This window comes from Chroicocephalus ridibundus, chromosome 3 (assembly GCF_963924245.1).
Source record: "Chroicocephalus ridibundus chromosome 3, bChrRid1.1, whole genome shotgun sequence".
NCBI classification, from domain to species: domain Eukaryota; kingdom Metazoa; phylum Chordata; class Aves; order Charadriiformes; family Laridae; genus Chroicocephalus; species Chroicocephalus ridibundus.
Genome location: NC_086286.1, coordinates 102,000,756 through 102,023,583, shown reverse-complemented (window position 1 = coordinate 102,023,583; position 22,828 = coordinate 102,000,756). Strand labels below are relative to the sequence as shown.

The 22,828-nt window shown below is 37.5% G+C and overlaps 1 protein-coding gene across 1 annotated transcript in view; it reads right to left on the bottom strand.

The window, feature by feature from the left end:
• Nucleotides 1-22,828, bottom strand: part of COL21A1 (collagen type XXI alpha 1 chain) — a 118,568-nt gene that overhangs the window by 69,563 nt on the left and 26,177 nt on the right. The window contains exons 2-9 of the mRNA XM_063330293.1: nucleotides 18,902-19,021; nucleotides 15,985-16,536; nucleotides 11,810-11,978; nucleotides 11,458-11,674; nucleotides 8,939-9,112; nucleotides 4,325-4,402; nucleotides 2,117-2,125; nucleotides 566-649 (exon numbers count right to left, since the gene is read on the bottom strand). Coding sequence (XP_063186363.1) covers nucleotides 566-649; nucleotides 2,117-2,125; nucleotides 4,325-4,402; nucleotides 8,939-9,112; nucleotides 11,458-11,674; nucleotides 11,810-11,978; nucleotides 15,985-16,536; nucleotides 18,902-18,989 — 1,371 coding nt within the window. The 5' untranslated portion in view covers nucleotides 18,990-19,021. The remainder of the gene's footprint in view (nucleotides 1-565; nucleotides 650-2,116; nucleotides 2,126-4,324; nucleotides 4,403-8,938; nucleotides 9,113-11,457; nucleotides 11,675-11,809; nucleotides 11,979-15,984; nucleotides 16,537-18,901; nucleotides 19,022-22,828) is intronic.

The window sequence follows — 22,828 nt, the reverse complement described above, 5'->3', positions numbered from 1 at the left end:
TTTCTTGTCTGCCCTTATAAGGCAAGTTAGTAACTCTGGAAGCCTTGCTTAGCACAGTTTTTGAGAAAGGTACTACAGCAAAACACTAGGGATTTGAGTTTGGCATGTTAGACATCTGAGACTCAAGTCTGGTTCTCATTTTAGTCCTTCACCAACACTGAAGGGAGGTCACGAGAACAGCTAAGGTGGAACTCTCCCAGTAGGCATCTAATCCATTCTTTAACAAAGAAGGAAAAAAACCTCTCCATTAAAAGACCTTTATTAGCAAATCATTTCATTCTCAAACAATTAACAGTACAAGATCATTTCCTGAAAAGTAGCAAGGAAATACGATTTTACATCCATGAGCATTGTCCTTAAAAGATGCATTTGTATTATTAGGAGTCACAGCAGCAAAACCTGGCCTTGAGGATCCTAATCACTATATTCATACATTGAAAACCAGAACTAGGAGAACTTGTCCCCTACTTTTTTAATCTGCCTCACTATGACTGGCCAACATAAGATTTCGGGGAAAAAAAAAAAAAAAGTCGTGTAGGCTCAATAAGACAGAATGGAAACTTACTTTGGGGCCTGGAGGTCCTTGTTTTCCTGGCGGGCATATGCAGGGGGCAGGTGTTGAGCCTACATCACTAGGACCATTCATGCACTACCAAGAGTGAAACCAGTCATCAATACACATGCCAAGAGCATTCAACAAACGTATCATAACATTATGCAAAGCTGATTTTCCTTAGGTTGCACAGGTCCTGGCTTTCACTCCTTTGTTCAGCTGTATCTTCTGCTTACCTGACTACTGCCCTCCAACTACTTTACATGCATGAATTCATCATTTCAAAAAAAAAAAAAAAAAAAAAAAAAAAAAAGAAAGTACCGATATTGGGCTGACATCTGAAACTCTATTTGCTTTTTCACAAATATTTTGTCATATATTTTGATAATTTTAAATCTAACAACATGCAAAACTCTTCTCCTAAACTAACTGACATTCATCATTTGAAGTGTGATCAATTATGTAATTATTTAATAAACATTTGTAAAAAGAATCTAATAAATACTACGTATAGCATAATGACCACAACCAATGGGCGTGCTATCACGTGTAGCAAGCCTGAAAAGAATGTAAAGCCCAAGTCTCCTACCTCCTGGACATGCGTCCCAACTACGAAGCTACTTGAGGAAAGGTGGGGCATGGCTGTTACCACTGACTCCTACAAGTCACAAGTAATGGCCCCCAGGGTGCCCATTGTCCAAAGACCATTAGATGACCTCCTCCAAACTATGCTCCCTATGCAAACAGTGGTAAATAATAAAACCTGGCAGACTACATCACCCTCTAGAGGTTGTTGGATTTTTTAGGTATTTACTTCTCACCATTGAGACCACACAAAACCTCAGTTTTGTAGAGAGTAGCAGAGAGCTACTAGATGAAATCCATTTGCCCAAGGTCAGGAACCCAAAATTTAAACGCATCGATATGCTCAAGTTACAATTCTTTTTCACCCAGCAAGCTCTTAGAGCTATGGAAAGGCAAAAATTTAAGAATCCAAGATAAAAAAAAAAAAAAGCAGATTTTGTATTTGTTATCTAAAACACTTTCTACAACATTTTACTCATATTTTCTAAAGTAAGGCAGACTTTTTACAATGTTCTCTGATTGGAATTCTTCTCAGGGTCAAACGATCGTTCAAAACACAAATCCACATTTCCTTTGCAATGGTACCAAGTGGAGTTACGAGGATGGTTAGAGAAGCTATCATATTAAGCCTTCCAACAAGCTCCCCTTCAAGGAGCTCCCATTAGCATGATGCAGGTAGCAGCTACCTGACTGTGCATATCCCCATTCACTTTGCAACAGCATCTAGCCCTGCAAATTGAATTGAACCAGAGGAAAAAATCAGGCCATTTATTCTAATAAAAGTAGGTTTCTTCAGAAAACCAATTTTTAATTTGTCCATTGTCTAGAGTTTAATTAATGGAAATCCAGCACTTTTAAACTTAGCAAACCTCTGTCCACTTTTCAAAATGAAGTGTATATTACCTAGAATAATAAGAAGTTTATATAAAGTCAAATACTACCTTAAACTGAGTTTGAGCAGTTTAGGATTGAGCCTACCTCTCCATTCTGAAATGAGAAGAAACACAGTTTAAGAGTACAGTACTATTTGTAATAAGCAAAATCCTTTCATTTGTAAACACTACGAAAAACAATCATAAATTTAGGGCTATAACTGTCAAGGAATTATAATTCAAAATTTTAGAATTTCTCAGACTTATGTGCAGCTTCTATCAATGCATATGAATTTTTAGTTCATTTCATTTAAGGGTCTTTCGACAGGATCTACCAGTAGCAATTTTTAGAAGGCAATGACAGAACTAGAATGAATACTGAACCATGTAAATATTTACACACTAAATGTTTAGATTTGGGTCAAACCTTTTGCCAGGATGATGAACATCTCATCAAAAAAATCCTCTGCTTACTCATTCATGTCAGAGAACGTCCCAAAATATTTCTAAAATCTCTGATCTTTGCCTGAATCCAGCATCTGGGAAAACATACGGCAGCACAGAGGCAAGGCTAGCTTTTTCCCACTTTCCTGTGTGACTGCAGTAGACACTGCTATCAATTGAATTGAGTTTTCCAGTATCTGCAAGACCACAGAACAATCCAGCCCCAAATATTTCAGCATACCGACCATGAAACTGTCTGTCTTAATGGTTTAGTAACCACCATTAGCTGTACCACATACAGGAGTTTTCTAATGCACACAGTCACCACAGACTTCATACGCCATCTGTGGAGAGAGACAGCTTCCTCTGTATTCCATTTTCATCTTAGGCAACCTCTAGAGAAGGTTATCTTTCACCACAGAGGGAGCTTAAAATTACTGTGCAGCTAGGTATCTCCAGGAAAGAGAATTCAGGCTGTAATTAGTACATACAGCCTCTGCTTAGTTCAGGAGCTCTGCGACAACCACACTCTGACAGAATACAACCATGAACCACATATTCCTCCTTGGAGATCGTGCAACATTTTTATTTTATGGAAGAGTCAAGAATTTCACAGGTAAAGTCCAAATTTAATTTACGACAACAGCAAGTGAAACTAAATTGGCAAAAAGCTATCTTTTTGCTTGGACTTCTTCCCAAATCGCAGAGAAGGCAAGACATGATGGACTTTTTGTGTTTGCTTTCTTTATGCAAAATTTTTTTTCATTTGTTTACTTTTCATATCCTACTTCTATTTTATAAAGAGCAAAAAGATATGTGGTGCAGTTAAATGAACAAATAACAAAATTACTTCAGGATTTAAAACTACCTTTACAAAAGTGTTCCCGGACCCATTAGTACTTGACACACAGTCAGATTTTGGAACAGCTAATAATCCATCTCCATCTACTCGTTACTTAAATGAAAGCTGTGAGTTTTGAAAAAGCCCTAATAAGGGGGCTGATTGCAATAGACACACTAGCCCGGAATAAACAGAAGAAAACCAGACTAGCTGGGGGTCTGTGCAGGTCTGACTAGAAATAAAGTATCCGGATGTTGAAGATTCACAGGTTACGTATAAAACAATCTCTTACTTATATTTTCAGATAGGAGACGAATGTTTTTGAAAATCAGGCTCCAACTGTGTGTCATGAATGGTTACCAAATCTGTTTGCATGTGTTTTACATTTCATTGCATAATTAACTCTAAGAGGGCAAAGAGAGGGTCAAATGATCCCCATAAGCTTTCTGATTGTGTACACAATTATAAAATCCTGAACAGGATTTTATTTTTGTCTGATCCCTAACATACTTAATGAAAACTTGGCAGCTTTTCAGTTAATGCGATATTTAACGCCAACATCAGCATAGATACTTCTGATAGGAAAAGTTGATTTTAAAATATGGGTTTGTTGGATACGTACAAAATTTTCAGAGATTAAATGACCTGACAAGTAGCAAGAAGTATATCAGATAAGTTAAAAAGTAATATTTAAAGTATTTTACACTGCTGTAACCTAGTAGTTTTATTGATTAATAATGGTTAGAACCTTAAATTGTAACAGAAGATTCTGAGATTCTTCTATAGTGCTGTCAAATGTCCACCATCAAATATCTAAACTAAAAAAACTTTTAAAATACATTTGTGCAAAATTAAGGCTGAAAACAGACAAGTTCTGTGTCACTTGACACTGCACAGGTAACAGGCATTTGTTCGCACCAGCTGAATCAATGCAGTATTACTTATTTTAAGAATTCATTGAGTCAGCTTTAAACAATGATCTGTAAAAAAATGCCATGTAGTCCTCAAAAGTTTATCTGCCATACTCACAAATCCTGGGATCTCACAGACTGTTTCTCGATTATTTTGCTCTGGGTCACAGTAGATTCGCAGTTTTTGTATATCAAACTGTAATTCAAAACATAAAAGACGTTTTTTAGAGAAAGTGTTAATAGCCTGACATTAAGTTAGTTTAAAGTATACTCTTCCTAAATTCTATCATCAACAAGTTTAAAAAAATGAAGAAAACCTTAAAAATCAAGAGAAACTGAAAGCTCTGTGTGTCCACTAGTGTTAAAAATCAAAGATGTAGAAACATTTTTGGGCAGGACACTCACAATGATTAATATGTGCAACCAATTAAACATTGCGTAACAGAATTATTTAAAGAAAAATAATCAATCCAAGATTATCTTTTCTAAAATAATAGAAATCACCGCCCCAAATCCTTGGCAATAAATCCAAACACGCACAGCACAAATTACACTGACTGCCAATATTATCGGGAAACAAGTAACAACAGCACAGCCAAAACTAACCTTTTCCTTTCTCATAGAATCATAGAATGGTTTGGGCTGGACGGGACCTTAAAGATCATCTAGTTCCATCCCCCATGCCATGGGCAGGGACACCTCCCACTAGACCAGGCTGCTCAAAGACCCATCCAGCCTGGCCTTGAACACTTCCAGGGATGGGGCATCCACAGCTTCTCTGGGCAACCTGTTCCAGTGCCTCACCAACCTCACAGTAAAGAATTTCTTCCTCATGTCCAATCTAAATCTACCCTCTTCCAGTTTAAAACCGTTACCCCTCATCCTATCATTACACTCCCTGGTAAAGAGTCCCTCCCCATCCTTCCTGTAGGCCCCCTTTAAGTACTGGAAGGCTGCTATGAGGTCTTCATGGAGCCTTCTTTTCTCTAGCCTGAACTCTCAGCCTGTCCTCATAGCATAGGTGCTCCAGCCTTCTAATCATCTTTGTGACCCTCCTCTGGACTCGATCCAACAGATCCATATCCTTCTTATGCTGGGAGCCCCAGAGCTGCACGCAGTACTCCAGGTGGAGTCTCACCAGAGCGGACTAGAGGGGCAAAATCAGCTCCCTCGACCTGCTGGCCATACTTATTTTGATGCAGCCCAGGATTCAGTTGGCTTTCTGGGCTGCAAGCGTGCATTGCCGGCTCAATGTTGAGTTTCTCATCCACCAGCACCCCCAAGTCCTTCTCCTCAGGGCTGCTCTCAAGCCATTCTCCACCCAGCCTGTATTTGTGCCTGGGATTGTCATGACCCACGTGCAGGACCTTGCACTTGGCCTGGTTGAACTTCATGAGGTTTGCACAGGCCCACCTCTTAAGCCTGTCCATGTCCCTCTGGATGGCATCCCTTCTCTCCAGCATGCCACCCACTGAGTGGTCCACCCATCAAATCCATTTCTCTATAATTTACAGACAAGGATGTCATGCGGGATAGTGTCAAATGCTTTGCACAAGTCCAGGTAAATTATGTCAGTTGCTCTTCCCTTATCCAGCAGTGTTGTAACTCCATTGTAGAAGGGCCACCAAATTTGTCAGGCATGATTTGCCTTTAGTCAAGCCATGTTGGCTGTCACCAATCACCTCCTTATTTTCCATATGCCTTAGCATAGTTTCCAGGAGGATCTTCTCCATGATCTTGCCAAGCACAGAGGTGAGATTGACCAGCCTGTAGTTCCCCAGGTCTTCCTTTTTTCCCTTTTTAAAAATGGCGGTTATGTTTCCCCTTTTCCAGCCAATGGGAACTTCACCTGACTGCCATGACTTATCAAATGTGATGGATAGTGGCTTAGCAACTTCATCTGTCAGTTCCCTCAGGACCCATGGCTGCATCTCATCAGGTTGCATGGATTTGTGCATATTCAGGTTCCTTAGATGGTCTCAAACATGATCTTCTCCTACAGTGGGTGGTTCTTCATTCTCCCAGTCCCTGCCTTTGCCTTCTGTTACTTGGGCAGAGGGGCTAGAGCACTTGCAGGTGAAGACTCAGGCAAAAAAATCATTGAGTACCTCAGCATTCTCCATATGCTGGGTAACCAGATCTCCTGTTTCCTTCCAGAGACAGACCACATTTTCCCTAGTCTTCTTTTCATCACTGACATACCTGTAGAAGCTTTTCTTGTTGCCCTGGACAGACTTAATTCTATCTGGGCTTTAGCTTTCCTAACCTGATCCCTGGCTGTTCAGACAACTTCTCTGAATTTCTCCCAGGCTACCTGTCCTTGTTTCCACTCTCTGTACACTTCCCTTTTCAGTTTGAGTTTGTCCAGGAGCTCCTTGTTCATCTATGAAGGTCTCCCGGCATTTTTGTCTGACTTCCTCTTTGTTAGGGTGCATCACTCCTGAGCTTGAAGGAGGTGATACTTGAATATTAACCAGCTTTCGTGGGCCCCTCTTCCCTCCAGGTCTTTATCCTACGGCACTCTGCCAAGCAAATCCCTGAAGAGGCCTGTTTTTACCTTAACAGTCCTGGGAAGACGTTTCTACGCTGACCTGCCTCTACTACATGGAAGATTAGTAAGTTTTGGTGAAGCATCAGAAGGCATCCCTGATGCTTGAAAGAATTTGGTTTACCGTTTATCTGTATAATGTAAAGCTTTAAAAACAACCAATAAAAATACTGGCACCAGGTAAGCAAAAGTTTATGCCATTCTGCTCTGTCGCTGTACTCTAGAAAAATGAAACCACTGAAGTCAGTTTTTCTAGCATAAACTATCATGACTGCAAAAAAAAAATAATAAAAAAGCCCTGTTAACGCTTACTGAAATTATAGATTATAAAGTGGACTAGCAGGGGAAAAAAGCACAGAAAATTCAGTCTGTTAATACCATGCCTAGTAATACGAGTTTTCAAATTTAAAATGGCTGCAATTCACAACACTTAAGTATGTGCACGAGTTTATCATCGCTATACTGGAAAGCACTTCAGCCAGTAAGATCCTAATTAACCCAAGAACTTTAGCAAAATATCACCAGAAAATATCTAATTCAGAACACAGGAAGAGAATGAAAATTTACCAAAGTGTCCCTGAAGAAGATTCTTGTATCATATTTTGTATCCAACTCCAAGTGATTTCTTTCTTAAAGGATTTCAAAATACCTTTTCACTGAAAGGCGGTATGCAGATTCATTGAAATATTTCTCTATAATCATAGTTTAAATAGAAATAGCCTGGCAAAGCTCGACTGTTAATGCTTTGCGGAACGCATCACAGTCTGAGAAAGTGGAGAAAGGAAATACCTTTTTTAGATTATAGTAATCATCTGGAAATATAAAATTGCAACCTGAGGCAGATTTTCTACTTTTCTTCTAGTACACTATCAGAGGAGGATCTTATACAATTTGACATTCCTAAAATGTTTCCGTTTTTACTTTAGCTAACATGTCTTGCTACTAACATTCTTTAACTCAAACTGTATTACTGGGAATCTATAAAGGCCTGTTTCTGCAGTGACTTAAGAGAAAAAACATGACACAACAACAACCAACCAACCCTCTAATACTAGAATGTACAAAACTATAAAAATGGGACAATCCTGCATCAACAGAGAAAACACATGAGACAATTACAATTCTGAAATCTCTTCTCTCCTTGCAATAAGTGCTTTTCACAAAGGGGTACCACAGTATATGGACAACGTTACTACCAGAAATGCACAGTGTGTCATCCAAGTTTTCATGTACACTTTTAGAATATGATAATAATAAAACTGAAGCCTGGTTAAAAATACATAAAATTCATGAGTAACTGAGTAACAACATCTGAAGAGAGTTAATGAAGATGATTCAAAACACACTAATATATTTTAATAGGAGCATTAAGGATCATGAAATTTGAGTACAAACAAAGCATAGCTTTTAAAATAACTAAAAATAACATCTACTTATGTAATTCACTATTTCTTAGCATTGTTTCTGTTACTATCAGTCTAATTAGTAACATTATGACCAAATATAAGGAAACAATCTATTTAGCCAACATCTGGAACACTGTCAACATAATAGTCTTCATCACTGGTCTACACAGCCTTCACCTATACAGTCTGACATTTTAACCACCTTTTTGATGCCTGCAAAGAGCTGAATGCAAAAGGACTTTAATCTCTATTCCTCAGAATAGAGAAGCGTTTTCGAGGAGGGTTCTACAGCAGAATCAAACAGTGGTAGTTTGAGTATCAAATAACTGCAGTACAACAGAAACAGAGCTGTCTTGTACTTTCTTCACAGCTAGTGATGGAAAAACTTCATGAAAATTCTGTTCTCTCCCTCTTTTACCAGCGTAACCCATACACCGATGGATGGAAATTATACGCAAGTGTCAAGCACAAAGGAAATCCCCTGCTTTGACACACTGTTTCCCAAATTTAGGTGACCATGTTGCATCAAATTTGTGTTTCAGCAAAAAAGAATGCCCCTTGAAGCCAGTGAGACCAATTAAGCACTCACTGCACAGGATGTACCAGTTGTGCTGAGTCCTCCTGACCATTTATGTTTCCTCTTAATTATTGAAATTTTGTATATTAAATTTCAGCCTAGTGTAAATTATAAGAGTAAGTTCAAGAAAACACAAAGCACCAATGCAATGTTAACCTACCACAAAATTTCTGAATTATTGTGGTTTTAGCGTATGCTTACCTGTACAGTTTCCTCCTTTCCAGAATACTTTCCTATTTGGGTTAGGCCACTGATGTAAATACCTAACACAGGATGTAAGGGCTTCATTTCAATTTCTTGGTCATCTATATACAAAGTTACAAAGTCTTCTGTTACTAAGAGACGAATTTGATGCCAGCCTTCATCAAACAGTGTCTAAGGAAAGTGAAGAAAACAGAACTGTTTGAAACAAAATGCCTTCAATTCAAATAACGATCAAACTGTACCTCAACGGTTAAACTACTGTTAATGGTTGAGATGATCAATGTTCCAGGTTTTGTCATACAAAAAATTGTAAACTGCACCGGCAAAAAAGTATTTGCCAAGTAATATTATAATTGAGAAGATGATACTTGGTAATAGTTAATCCCTATTTCTAAATTATTTTATAACTCACGTAGATTTTTTTCAGTCTATGATCTTAAATACGCTCAAACCTGTATTTGTTAAAATACGAAGCCAGACGTCTTTTTTTCAGCAACAGTATAATGTCTCAAATACTTCAGATCTTAAATCAGAGTGAAAACAAATTGGTACTTGAAAGTCTTTCTACTTAATCTCTTATGAAAGAAATCCTAAAGACAACATGATATTGGCAGAAAGAATCACAATATTGCAATGAATAAGCCAAATATTACATTCATCATCTCACAAAACCTCAGGTTTCTAAAGCTTAAGATTTAGTGTAAACAAATAGCATAGTTCCACAAGCAATAGAAAATGACAGATACCTTTAAAGAGTTATCTCACCTACCTTAGAAATAAAATTCAACATGGGAAGAAATGCCACCTTCTTGAGCCTATCCATTAATTTCAAAAACAGTCTAGCTCTTTAGCCCAGACTAGACTAGACGCTTATCTTTTATATAGCGAAATTTAAGAGAGATTGGTATTTAATTGGTATTTAATGCTAAATTGGTATACATTAGAGGAAACTGAAACATACATCTTTCAGTATGTTATGTATCTTTGTTACCTTTTGTGGAAACAAACAGAAATTAAGCTTACTTCACATAATAGTATATACCCTCAGATAGCACCTCTGTTTCTACTTTATTTGCATTTGTAGATTGGGTTGTTATTTACAATAGCTCTCATTACAAGATAACATAAACAACAGATCAGAACATATAACATCTCCATTTTTCTGAGTAAAAGTAATGACTTATCATAAAGGTTTATTAAATAAAAAGGTTCCTTAAAAGCATAGTGGCATTTATAGTGAGAACAGCTCTGAAAAGGGCATAAAATTATTGTTCCCCATAACAGCAATACAAGCATGGAGAAACACAAAATAAAAAAAAGCAATAGCCTTCTTTTCACGGTGAAGATCATAAATACCTAGGACCGCAGGAAAAAGATTGATTTGTCACTGTAGCTGCCAGAAACAATTAAATACAAATGTTCAGATTAACTTGAAACCAAATTTTCTAACAATTTTCAGTAAATCAAGTTTAACACTGCTTCTTAAAAACAAATAAAATTATTTCACCTACAAATAATTATAAAAAGGCAGAGGAAATTCGGAAAGAAAAATTCTCCATCCAGTAACAGAAGAATAAAATAACTCTCCCTAGCAAAAGCTTAGTAGTTAAGACCCTCTCTTGAATACAAGTCCTTTCTTCTCTGAGGATTTATATTTGAAATTCCTTTAACCTGATTTGGAGTAAGGATTCGAATGCGGGCCACTGCTTCCCAGAAAAGTTGAACCCACTTGGCCATGAAGTGCTCCAGCAGGAAATCTTTCCCACTCTTTGTCTGCTGAACCATCCCTCTTTGTTCACTTAAGTAATACTCCCTGCCGTAGGAATAGGAATCTCCTATACTGCTATAAATGCAAAAGTAGAGACATTCTATTCCTTCCCTCTGTTTCATCTGATAATCTTTCTTACAGGAGTTGAATACTTCACTGGAAATTACTAAGAAAGACTGAAAGAGAACCTTTAGATTACACTAGAAGACAATAAAATTGGTTTGCACAAAGAGGGGAATCCCTTCAGTGAGAAAAATAAGAACTGAAAAGAATTTTTAGTCAACAGAGAACTAGACAACTGCAGCTTATTTTGTAAACTGCTGTCTACTCTTCTGGAGAAGAAAGTAACTTCTGTAATTATATATTTTCAAGGAATTTAGACACTTAACAAAAATTTTCTCTCTAAAAATGGACTACTTTCATTCACGTTTTCTAGTCTCCATATCAAAGGCAGACGATACTTTCCAGCATATGTTAAGCTGTGTGAGCTTAAGAGCTGTGTGAAAAGAAGTCTCTGTGATCTTCGCAATTACCTCATGGAAACTACTAAGTAGAAAGCACCTGCAAAGCATTTACAGTCATAATCACTATGGCAAATCTCTGGAAACATAGGTAAAGTACCCCCCATCAATTTTTAAATGTCTAAACAGCCGAAAATAAGACCATGCTTTTTAAAATAAACATAAAGGGCAAAGGAATAACGTGTACTTAAATGCGTATTTCAGCATGATGATGACTTACTCCTTACCCTTACACGAGGTGCAGCAAAAGTAATAACTTGCGTGCCATTTATTAAACTTGTTGTAGTGAATGATAATGTTTTCTCTTCTCCATTAATAGTGACTGCTATCTGTGGTCTCTTATCCAGACTCAGAATTCTCCACAAATCCCATGTCTTTTTTACTTTAAATCTTTGAGTGGAAACGAACACATAGGATGGCGGCAGACCTTCTGGAAACACATTCCTGAAAAAGGTAGAAAGGGAGAAAAAAGAAGACATCACTCAAGCATTCATATAAATCTTAAAATAAGTCTCTCTCACTTCAAGCAAATGAAAAATATCTTGCTAAATTTAGAAGCGTATTTATAAATTTAAATACCTTGTCAATTCTGACAGGTCAACACGTGAGGTTACTTCATAAGCTTTTGCATTAGTGGTTGGTATTTGAATTCTCTTTTTAACCTTTTTCTTCACACCTAATCCTACAAGAATGTCAAATCCTTTTTCATCTCGAGCTGCCACTGGAATTCTTGTCGGACAAACAGATTCTGCAAAGTAACAAATGCAAGTATAGTTCAGAATATGACTTAAAACTTTCAAAAATGAAACCTCCCACTCACCTAATTTTTTGTAGCTACCTTTCAAGAAATGAAAGAGAATTGAGAACTGCCAGTGAATTTAAGAGAAGGAACGTGCAGAATCCTCAGAGACATGTTGCGAGAACACTAAGATGTCGTATTTTACTGCAATTATGTTCACATACTATTTTGAATTGTCACCAAGTGTAGTTAAAAGGTATTACATTATCTGGCTAATAAAAATATTTAATTTAATTTCTAAAATTGTATGGTTTCAAAGTGCTACCCAATTATTCATGTTAATTTCCACAATGCACTAACATTTTGGATTAAACCAGCATCCCTCCCAACTATAAAATCAGGTTGAAAATGGACAAAGGTAGAATTATCTACAGCTATTTTTTTCCATCTTCTTTTGCTTGAAATGGACTCTGATCTATTTTTCCTGTTACATTGAAATCCGCTTGAAGCTATTCTTACTGGTGAAATATTATGTGATATATTATCTGTGGAAACCAAAGTTAGCTGAATGTTGTCTCTGTTTAATTCTCTCTACACAAAACCAATACTGGCAATGGACCTAAGTTGTCTTCAAAAAAAAAACAAACATGAGATAGCAGAGCAAAATTTAATGCTAAAGCCAAAATTGTATTAGCAGAATAAATCAATTAAAAGAAAGCCAACAACTTTTTTCCTTTATTAAAATTATGCTGAACTATTTACAATAAATACATTTTCATCATTCATTTCCCATTGTTCCATCAGAAAAGCACCAGTTCATAGAAAGGGAAGAGATTAGGAATACATTCCAAAGGAGGGGTGGAGAGTTCTCTCATCTCCATCTGGACCAGCCATGGGCTGGAAAACTCACGTTTCAGTGCCAGGGAATTACCAGCTCAAAGGTCTAGACTGGCTTCTCTTTATATGAGCAATGCTGCATGGCTTCTCTTTCTAACCAACCCAAGGGCAGTCAGAAGCTACATCGTTCTGCTGGGGGAGGCAGCATATATAATCTGTTAAGAAAATTCAGCTAAATGTCTGCACAAACTATCTATGTTGGGAAAGGACAATCCATCCTAAGGGGACATCCCACAGGTACCTGGGGCAGCAGAAAGAAGCCATGAATGTTCCCCTTAGTTTTCTTTTCCTCCCCACAGCAAAATGGCACCTGACTCCCAGTTAAAAATATATTAAAAGTTATCTGTCTGGTTCTACAAGAAAGAATTGCAAGAACTCTCTGCCTACAGTTTGGAAACTAAAATGTCTACCTTCTGAATGCTTCCAAAAAATAAAAAGTCCAACACAACTTTCCTTCTCACTCTTCTCAAAACACAGATGAAGGATTTAAGTCAACATACTTATAATATTAAGTAAGAGTAATAACATTTTATTCTTTTGGGTTTCTTCACTGTGTATTGTTATCATGGAAACATTTTCTAAACTCATTTATTTCAAAGCTGAATAACAGTCATATTGTGATTAATACAGATTACAGATAATCACATACACTGACAAGAAAATAAACACAAGAATCTCTTATCACTTACAGTATTAGAAATTTGGTGTAAAATCAAAAAATAAATGCAGAAATAGGATTACTTATATGAAAGGGGCATTATTCTGGATCCAAAGCCAAAGTAACTATTCTAAACCAATACAATACGAATTAAGCATTCGTAAAATTATACATTAAGAAACTATTCTTTATTTCCAATGGCACATTGAAGAATTACATAAAAACATTCCCAGTAAGGCAGATGGTTTTGGGTCTTCTGGATCATCTTCTCGTGGGACTAATTTGACAACTAACTGAGCCGTTATACAGATGCAGAAGTCAGTGGCAAAATTAAGAACTGTCTTCCACGGGAAACAGGGTTAAGTTTCCGGTCCGTAGCCCCAGCCACAGCAACTCTCTAGCCTATACTGAAATCTTGTTCCCTTTTAGTGTTTTTATATCATTTTCAGATGCTTTATTTTTCCTTCTGAAGCATGAAATAATTTCTTGATGTTAAATCCCATCATCTAGCACATAGGAACTTTTCTCAGCATCCTCCAGACATACTTCTGAGGTCTGCACTGAGTATTGTTTTTAAATGCATTCCTGACACACAATCTTTTCTATATTTTTGCTAGAAAATATTAATACTACAGGAACATTCAACTTCCAGAATAAATATTAAATATTCCTTAAATATTTAGGGACTCTTTTAGCCACGTTGTCCTTTCTGGATGACAGGTTCAGCAGGATTTTTCACCCTGCCATACTCTAAAACAAACACTAGAGTTCCCAAAAGGCACACGAGAGCCCTCCACCCCCAAGGCCCTTCATAATAGCATTACTTGCTACACGAACCACCAAACCTCAGCCCCCTTTTTCCAGAAAGGAAATACTGCCCCTATGCTATTGTATCTATGTTCACATAATAATGAAGTTATAAACACTACAGAGTAAAGGCTAGCATTTTTTTAGACATTAAAACAAAGACAATCCAGAGAGAACTGCACAATTTTCAGGCAGTTTCATGTGGTTGATCACAGCCAAATCATTGCTGCTTTGCCCCCATGGAACTTCCTTTCTCAGAGTCAGAGTGAAACTTAACAACATGAATAAAATAAGCCACCACTCAGATATAAAATTTCCAGTTTACTAGTCTTTCAGTTCACCTGCTAAAGACATCACGGTCAGAAATGAAACTGCCAACTGGCTCTGATCACTCTTTGAGAGAGGCATCTCAACACTAACACGAGGTAGGAGCACAACATAAGAGAGTGGAAGAAAAGGGTCACTTTAAGTAAAACAGTAAGTACACTTTTGTGTACGTAGTCAATATTCACATTACTTTGGTAAGAGTCGTGTCAAATATCAGAGCTGAATTTTAAAGGATACTAGTTAACTTCCTTCTGAAAGCAGAAAATCCATCTTGATGAAATATAACGTCACTTCTTCTAAACTTTATTAAAAGAAAATATTGTGCTTATTTGGGGGAATTTCTCCCTGTGTGAAGTTTTATTAAAGAGTTTAGCTGCACTTAGCTGATTTAATTTTTGGACTGACCATCTTACTACATCAGTCACAAGGAATTATTATGATTTTCATAAGAGTATCAAGAAATAAACACTGTTATCCTCAATATAAGTATCATCATATTTTTTCAATGAGGTCCATACTCAAAGTGAGAGCAAATGAAAACTATTTTTCATTCTTACTAAGTGCAGAAATATGGTACAACTGAAATATGACTTGCATCAATTCTCGGTAATAAAACATGTACAAAATAGAACCGACAAATATTCTCTGTATAACAGAGTCCTGAATGATGTATTTTAGAAGCAATTTGCTGTCTTTTTTATATACATGGGAAAACCATTGTTCTACAAAGTTATCAGAAAACTCAATGCAGTAATGCCGCTAGCATTCTAACGCAAAAAGTAATTTTACAATGTTGGTCTTGGCTATTTCTTCTATAAAATCCTTCTAAAAAAGATCACAACAGCTTGTTACAATTCCAGGCACTTTTGCCAAGAGTCTTTCTTCTGGGTTTTTCAACACATACTAGCGGAAGAACTCCTGTTTGTAATGATAGGCTATCCTCTCAACTGTCAAGAAGAAATGATAGACTGTGGATGAGTATCAGCTGCACCTAGGAAAAGGATAAAGTAAGCCCTATAGTCTCAGAACTATGAGAATTGCTCAACTATTTTAGGGTTTCTGAACTTTACCAATGCAAAAAATTGGGAGCTTAGGGCAAAATGCTACATACACGCTGTATTAAAGCACCCAAAGATACCTCTTTGCTTAACAGAGAAAATGACGTTTTGGGAGTGATTTCTGCAAACGAGACCAAAATGAAAGAAGATCATAGTAAAGATTTGTAGGTGCCTTATGTTATATTAATCATGCATTCTGCTTGTGAAATAAAGAAATATGGATACAGAATTACATTCTGCATGCCTAAAATATTTTACAATCACTTACCTTCACAGAGTTTCTGCTTTATAACTTCTTTAATTCTTGATATTGCAATATAATCTTCAACATAAAATACGTAAGTTGATGAAGGCTTGTTGGCAATAGCTTTAAGTTCATCCTCCTCAATTTCTGAGCCAACACCAATAGCAAACAAAGTGATTTTATTTTTCCTTGCTTCTGCTGCTACATCTTTGACTTCATCTTGTGACTTTCCATCAGTGAGAACAACTGCTATTTTTGTTAAAAATCTTGAAGATTTTGCAAAAAGATGGTCAAAGGCAAACTGAATAGCTCTTCCTGTTCTTGTATTTCCTCCCAAATAGTGTATGGACTCCATTTCCCTGATGAGGTTCTCGGTGGATTCATGAGTTCCGAGGGGAATTTCAAGTACAGGGTAATCACTGTACTGGACAACTCCGACTTGAATAAACTTTGGCCCTATGTCAAAATTTCTTGTAATATTGACAAGCCAGCTTTTGATTATTTCAAAGTTTTCTGGGCCAACACTGTAGGAGCCGTCTAAGATAAACACTAAATCTGCCGGAGCAGTTCTGCAACCTAAAAAAAAAAAAAAAAAAAACCAAAACCATTTTAATAAACTCTTCCACTTTCTTCTTCCACAGGAAATATTTTTCATATCAATTACTGTTTGTACGAGAATCTCTATTCCATTTTAAAAAAATCAGCTGAGTTTATCAGAGAAAACAAGATTGTTTCTGTAAGCCACACAGATACAACTTGGTATCTGAAAACCACACCACCTTCTGTTTTTTACATTATCACTAGAAACAACTATGAAAAATACTGGAATTTAGTTCCTTCACTGGCAATTGCGTTTCATGCAATCAGCAGAGAGAAATACATTTGGGGTTTTTCCATATCTCTTTGCCTGCAAAGATGATAAACATAAAAACTCATTTTTGTTATCAAACCCAGCACACTGCAGAGGAAGGCTACAGTCTGAATATGCCAGACTTCAGCAGTAACATCCCGTCCTTTAACAAATACATTTTAATTGACTTCTGACACTGCTACATGGCACTTACAAAACTAGTTATTCTAAAAACCCGAGTCTCAATTGAATGTTGCTCAGTGATCTAATTCAACCAGCAGAATATAAGATCACATAAGCATTTAATAAATATAATGTAATTGCATGATGACTTAGGCATGGATTCAGCACTACTAGCTGTAGTCACTTATAAATGGATCTTTTAAACTAAATTGTCAACTACAGGCCTTTTAAACTAAATTGTCAACTACAGGCCATGGACTGACACGAGAATTTCTATAGGACAGTCCTATCCACTTTATATGCACATCCTCAGATGGAGGGAATGACTTTCTAGAGGAGAGGTTTTTTAAAAGGTAGCTGTTTAGAAGACAAAGTGGCTGAATAAAAAGATTAACAGATTTAGAGTATAAAACTTGGTTTGGTGGGGTTTGAGATGCTAATTTTGAAGAATCATAGAATCTTCATGGTTGGAAAGGACCTTTGAGATCATCAAGTCCAACCATACACACACACACACAAAAAAAAACCAACCCCTACAATCTCTGTCACTAGAGCATGCCCTGAGGTGCCACATCTAGACGTTTCTTAAACACCTCTAGGGATGGTGACTCAGCCACCTCCCTGGGCAGGCTGTTCCAGTGCCTGACCACTCTTTCAGTAAAGGAATTCTTCCTAATGTCTAATCTAAACCTCCCCTGCCGCAGCTTCAGACCATTTCCTCTGGTCCTGTCCTTATTCACCTGGGAGAAGAGGCCAACACCCACCTCTCTCCAACCTCCTTTCAGGTAGTTGTAGAGGGCAATGAGGTCTCCCCTCAGCCTCCTCTTCTCCAAGCTAAACATGCCCAGCTCCCTCAGCCTCTCCTCATATGACCTGGTCTCCAGACCCCTCACCAGCCTGGTAGCTCTCCTCTGGACACGCCCCAGCACTTCTATGTCCCTCTTGTAGAGAGGGGCCCAGAACTGAACACTGCAAGGTCTGTCCCAGAGCTGGGGTTATCTCAGCTTCCTCTCAAAGAACCTTTATTTTTGTAATTTAGTTTCTCACATAACATTAAGCTATTCAAAACATGACTTCTGAAGAAATGAAAATATAAATACTCAAGACACAAGTTTCAATCAAGACTGGAGCTTTACAGTTCCATCTGCTGCCTTGGGCATTTCCAAGACACAAAAAGAAATAAAGATACTCCCTTCTGTCCTGGTTTCAGCTGGGATAGAGTTAATTTTCTTCCTAGTAGCTGCTGTGTTTTGGATTTAGTACAAGAATAATGCTGATAGCACATACTGTCTTAGTTGTTGCTAAGTAATGCTTATATTAAGTCAAGGGCTTTTTCAGCTTCCCATAGAATCTGAGGGAGCATAGACAGGACAAGTTGGCCAGAGAATATTCCATGCCATAGACGTCATGCTCAGTATACAAATAGGGGCTGGCCAGGCGACAGAAATCCACGATCACTGCTTGGGATGAGCTGGGCAACCAATCATCAGGTGGTGAGCACTTGTATTGCATCACTTATTTTGTATATTTTTTACCATTATTATCATTATTATTGTTTTATCTTCAGTTACTGTTCTATTAAACTGTCTTTCTCTCAACCCATAAGGATTTTTTTTCCTTTTTCTCCCTCTTCTCCCTGCCCTACTTGGGGACTGGGGGTGGCGGGGAAGGGAGAGAGTTGAATGGCTGCATGGTCCTAACTGCCAGCTGGGGTTAAACTATGACATCTTCCTAAAGGAGAAATAAGATATTTAAGATACTTATCATATGGGATTTTCACCAGGAAAATTATACTGGAAAAAAAATCACCATTAACAGAAGTGTACATGTGGACCTGAAAATGGATACTATAAATTCAAGGCATGCTTTGAAGTTGTCCTTATCTGAAATATAAAAATTAAGACTTACTTGCTCTTGTTTCCCCATCTTCAGCTGAGACGTAATCATGAAGTAGCAGAATTAATAGCATCTGAAAAAATGTTATCATCTGTGCCATGTGTATTGTATTTTCAAAGTCTTGAGATTAAACTAGATGAGGAAGAAATTAAAAGAAAATGCGGTGTTATTATATTACAAAACAAATCCAGACTTCTGTGTTTTAAAACTTGTGCGTGAGGAACAACTGTAAATCGAATTTGCAAGCCCAGACATACGGCCAGCCTGCAATGGACAACAGATCCAAAAAGTGTCATCAGGCATGTAAGCCCAAAACTGAGATTCTAAACTCAACAACACTCACGAGCCTTTCTATGTAAGCTCAGTTTTCACCAAGGCACGTTTATATACTTCTCCTGATCGGTAAAGACATAAGTAGGTTATATTCCCAGTGACATTTGTCCAACCACTATCCTGCTCTGCAGCCATTATCCAAAGACTTGACAGCTACTGCTCCAAAATATGGCAAGTGTTTATGTATCAAGTACCAGTGGGGAGATGTTACTCCAGTCTCAACCCACACAGCTGGCTACTTCAGGGAGTCTGGGACACTTTCCACTCCTCTACCCAAGGATGAGACTGCCACCAGAAGTCAGGGTCTCAGCAAGACCCAGCCCTCTCCCAGCAGAGCCGAGCCCTGCAGACTGTGTACCATAACATCCAAGGTTACATAAATTATATGCATCTTCAACTTTTGAATTTTTCCTCTGTTTATGTCTCCTTTGTTATCATGGTCTCTGAATTATATCTCCAAAAGGGTCCTGAAGCACAGATGCAATTTTGGTCTTGTGTTGCTGTCATAAATACTATTTGACAAATTTACTTAAATTAAGCCATATTTATTACTTATGTTTATTGCAAAAAAATAGAATCATAATGGGAAAAGACACGTTTTTGGAGTACTGGATTAGAGATCCATTCATTTCAAGACTCTGAAAAAAGCTATACTGAATCTCTTTTGTTTTCTGTCTTCTCATCCTCCAATGCAAAATGCAATTTTTCTAACTACATTTTATCCTCCACTACAAAACACGAACACTCTGACAGAATAAGAGAGGATTAACTGCTGGTCTGAGTAAGTACGTGCACTAGTGACTGAGAACTGGCACAGGCTACCCAGAGAGGCTATGGAGTCTCCATCCTTGGAGATACTCAAAAGCCTTCTGGACATGGTCCTGGGCAACTGGCTCTAGGGTTGGGACCAGAAGACCTCCAGAGGCCCCTTTTAACCTCATCCACTCTGTGACCCTTTGATTTCTACTAAACTATGTGAAGTGGTACTTGTTCGTGTAAGCGGAGATTTGGTGAATCAAATGTCATTAATATAACAGAGGACAGAATGTTACAATAACTTATATCTATTCATATTTTAACAGAAACTTTTTTTCCCCATTGAGTATTCGGTTTGCATTCAGAACAACATTGTCTTTGTGCTGCTCAGTCATTGGCCAACTAACCTACTGCTTTTAAATTTTCCCATATTTTCCCACATTTACAGGAAAATCTCTAGATCATGGGGAAAAAAAAAGGCAGCTCAGTTCAGGACAAATTTTCAGTAGCAGTTCAGGGCCTATTCATTGCACTACCCTTCAGTGTCACTAATTTAAGTATTTTACATCTAGCCAGAAGACTAAATATTCCTCTTCTCTCTACAGGCTTTGCTTTGTCAGTCATGTTAGTTTTTATCTATTATACACTAGTTTATCACTAACATTCTTGCTGCTTTTTTCAGCCCGTTTCCTAGAATTCAAATGGCTTCCTTGAATAAGGCAAAGACTCCTTCCATTTTCTTATCTTTATCTTCCAGTCATAAACCTTTACTTATGCCGAAACCAAAATGATTTACACACTCACATAAAAGGTCAAATATAAATGAAAATATTTATTACACAACAAAATCAAAAGTCAATATAATGAGGGGAGGATGAAAGCTGTGTGTATTTGTCCTTTTTATATAGCTAATCTTTAATTTTGAACTCTTCAGGGTAGACAAGGTGTCCACCACATTACTAGTAATAAGGTACTGGCAGATGTTCTGAAACTTCTGCAGTGCTGGAAAATACTATTCTCCAAAAATACACAAAAACACAATTCAGCATGCCTATTGCAAGTGCGTCTTAGGAGAAGAAATAGGTAAATGGAAATAATTAACCATTTTCTTTTCCAAGACTAGTCAAGGGAGTAAGAGAATGCCATTTAATCTATAACACACTGAGCAGACATCAAGCAGCCAGTAAACTGTTATCTGCAACAAAATTCTCCAGCAATCTTTCTCTCTAAAGGTGCATATACCTGACATGATGTTTTTAGGAAAATTATATCAGAAGAAGGGATCACAGAGTTGTAGGGGCAAGACAATAACATGTAGAGAGGTAGTAATTTCAGTGTCAGGTTCATTTCTGGTCGATTCATGATCTGCATTTGCCAAATAGAAGATGTGCCACAAAATCAGTAAGTTGATTTACTCTGGCTTTTCAGTCAGCTGCTTTGCTTTTTCCACTGCTTATAAAGCACCCATTCCATTAAGACAAAAAAAAAAAAATATCTCCACAAACAACCTCAAGAAATGCACACCAGTCAATTTCCAGGAAATGCTACTCCCACTTATTATAATCCCCCAAAGTTAATAGTGCAAAACCATAATTATTATATTATTAAATATCACCTCCAGGTTACAGATAATTGCAAGGTAACACCATACCTTGTTATTCATATTATCTTGCATCAGAAGGGGTGAGAAACCAGATGAAGCACTTTGGAGATAGGACGTAAGATGCACAACGATGCTACAAAAATACTGGGATGTCAACTTCCTTTAAATAGATTAAGTGTCAGTTTCTTGTGCCAGCTATTAGAAAAAGGATCTGTTTAAACTATGAAATTAAGTGTATGCAACTACATGTACTAGGCATGTAATACATGAGAAAAACTTACCATAGCAGAAGTGGACAATTAAATTGATTATTTCAGACTTGATGGTTTGTAAGATTCATCATTTTAAAATCACTTTCAGCCTTTTCCGTGGCAAGTGTTTACTGAAGGGTAAAACACATCTCTCACGAGGCCAAATTGAGCAATACCAAAGAAGAACATATGAAATTAAATCTACGTGGGAATCGGAATAGCAAGCAACCAAAGAAGGACAACCTGCATTCTTTGAAACTACCAGAAAAATGTCAGCCTATAACCGGAAAAAAAAAAAAAAGACAGACGACTGTACAGAGAGCCAATATTTATTAAAAAACCACAATGTTGGCCCCAACAAACTATAAAATCCTATAGATTTCTCCAACCAACAACCCCAAAAGGTCCAAAAAATTCATAGAGAATAGCTGTGAAAAAGACAACTAAGGAAAATATCACAACAGTACATTAACTAATTTTTGGTGTTTGCCATCTCTGTGGTTGTCTAAACAGTTATTTATGTAAAATCCGTAGAATTTATGTCAAAGGAAAATAAAAAACAAGCCACTTAATGACTTCACTGCATCAGTCTTCATTAAAAAGTGTATGGGGACTGCTATCATTAATATTGCAACTCTTTTTGAAAATGAAACAGTACACTAAATCTACAAAATCATTTTAACAACACGCTCCCCGCAGTATAAAACTTTTATGTGCTCCATGACATAAGTGCAGGCACTTCAGGTCAGGTGGGGACATCAGCATCCTGCTCCCTGGCACAGCTCTTTGTCCACCAACACCTGCAGAAGCCATTAATGCCTTCCCTAAACTGCACCACCTCCTTTCACCTCTGCTCATCCTTCCGCAAGCATTTACCCACTGGTACCTTCAGGGATGAGCCCCCCAGATCTGCAGGAACGGGAGAAGCTACAGGGAAGAGGAAGATGCTCAGAGCTGGCTGGGTGGGAAGGGGAGAGCAGGGGGCTGCAATGAAGC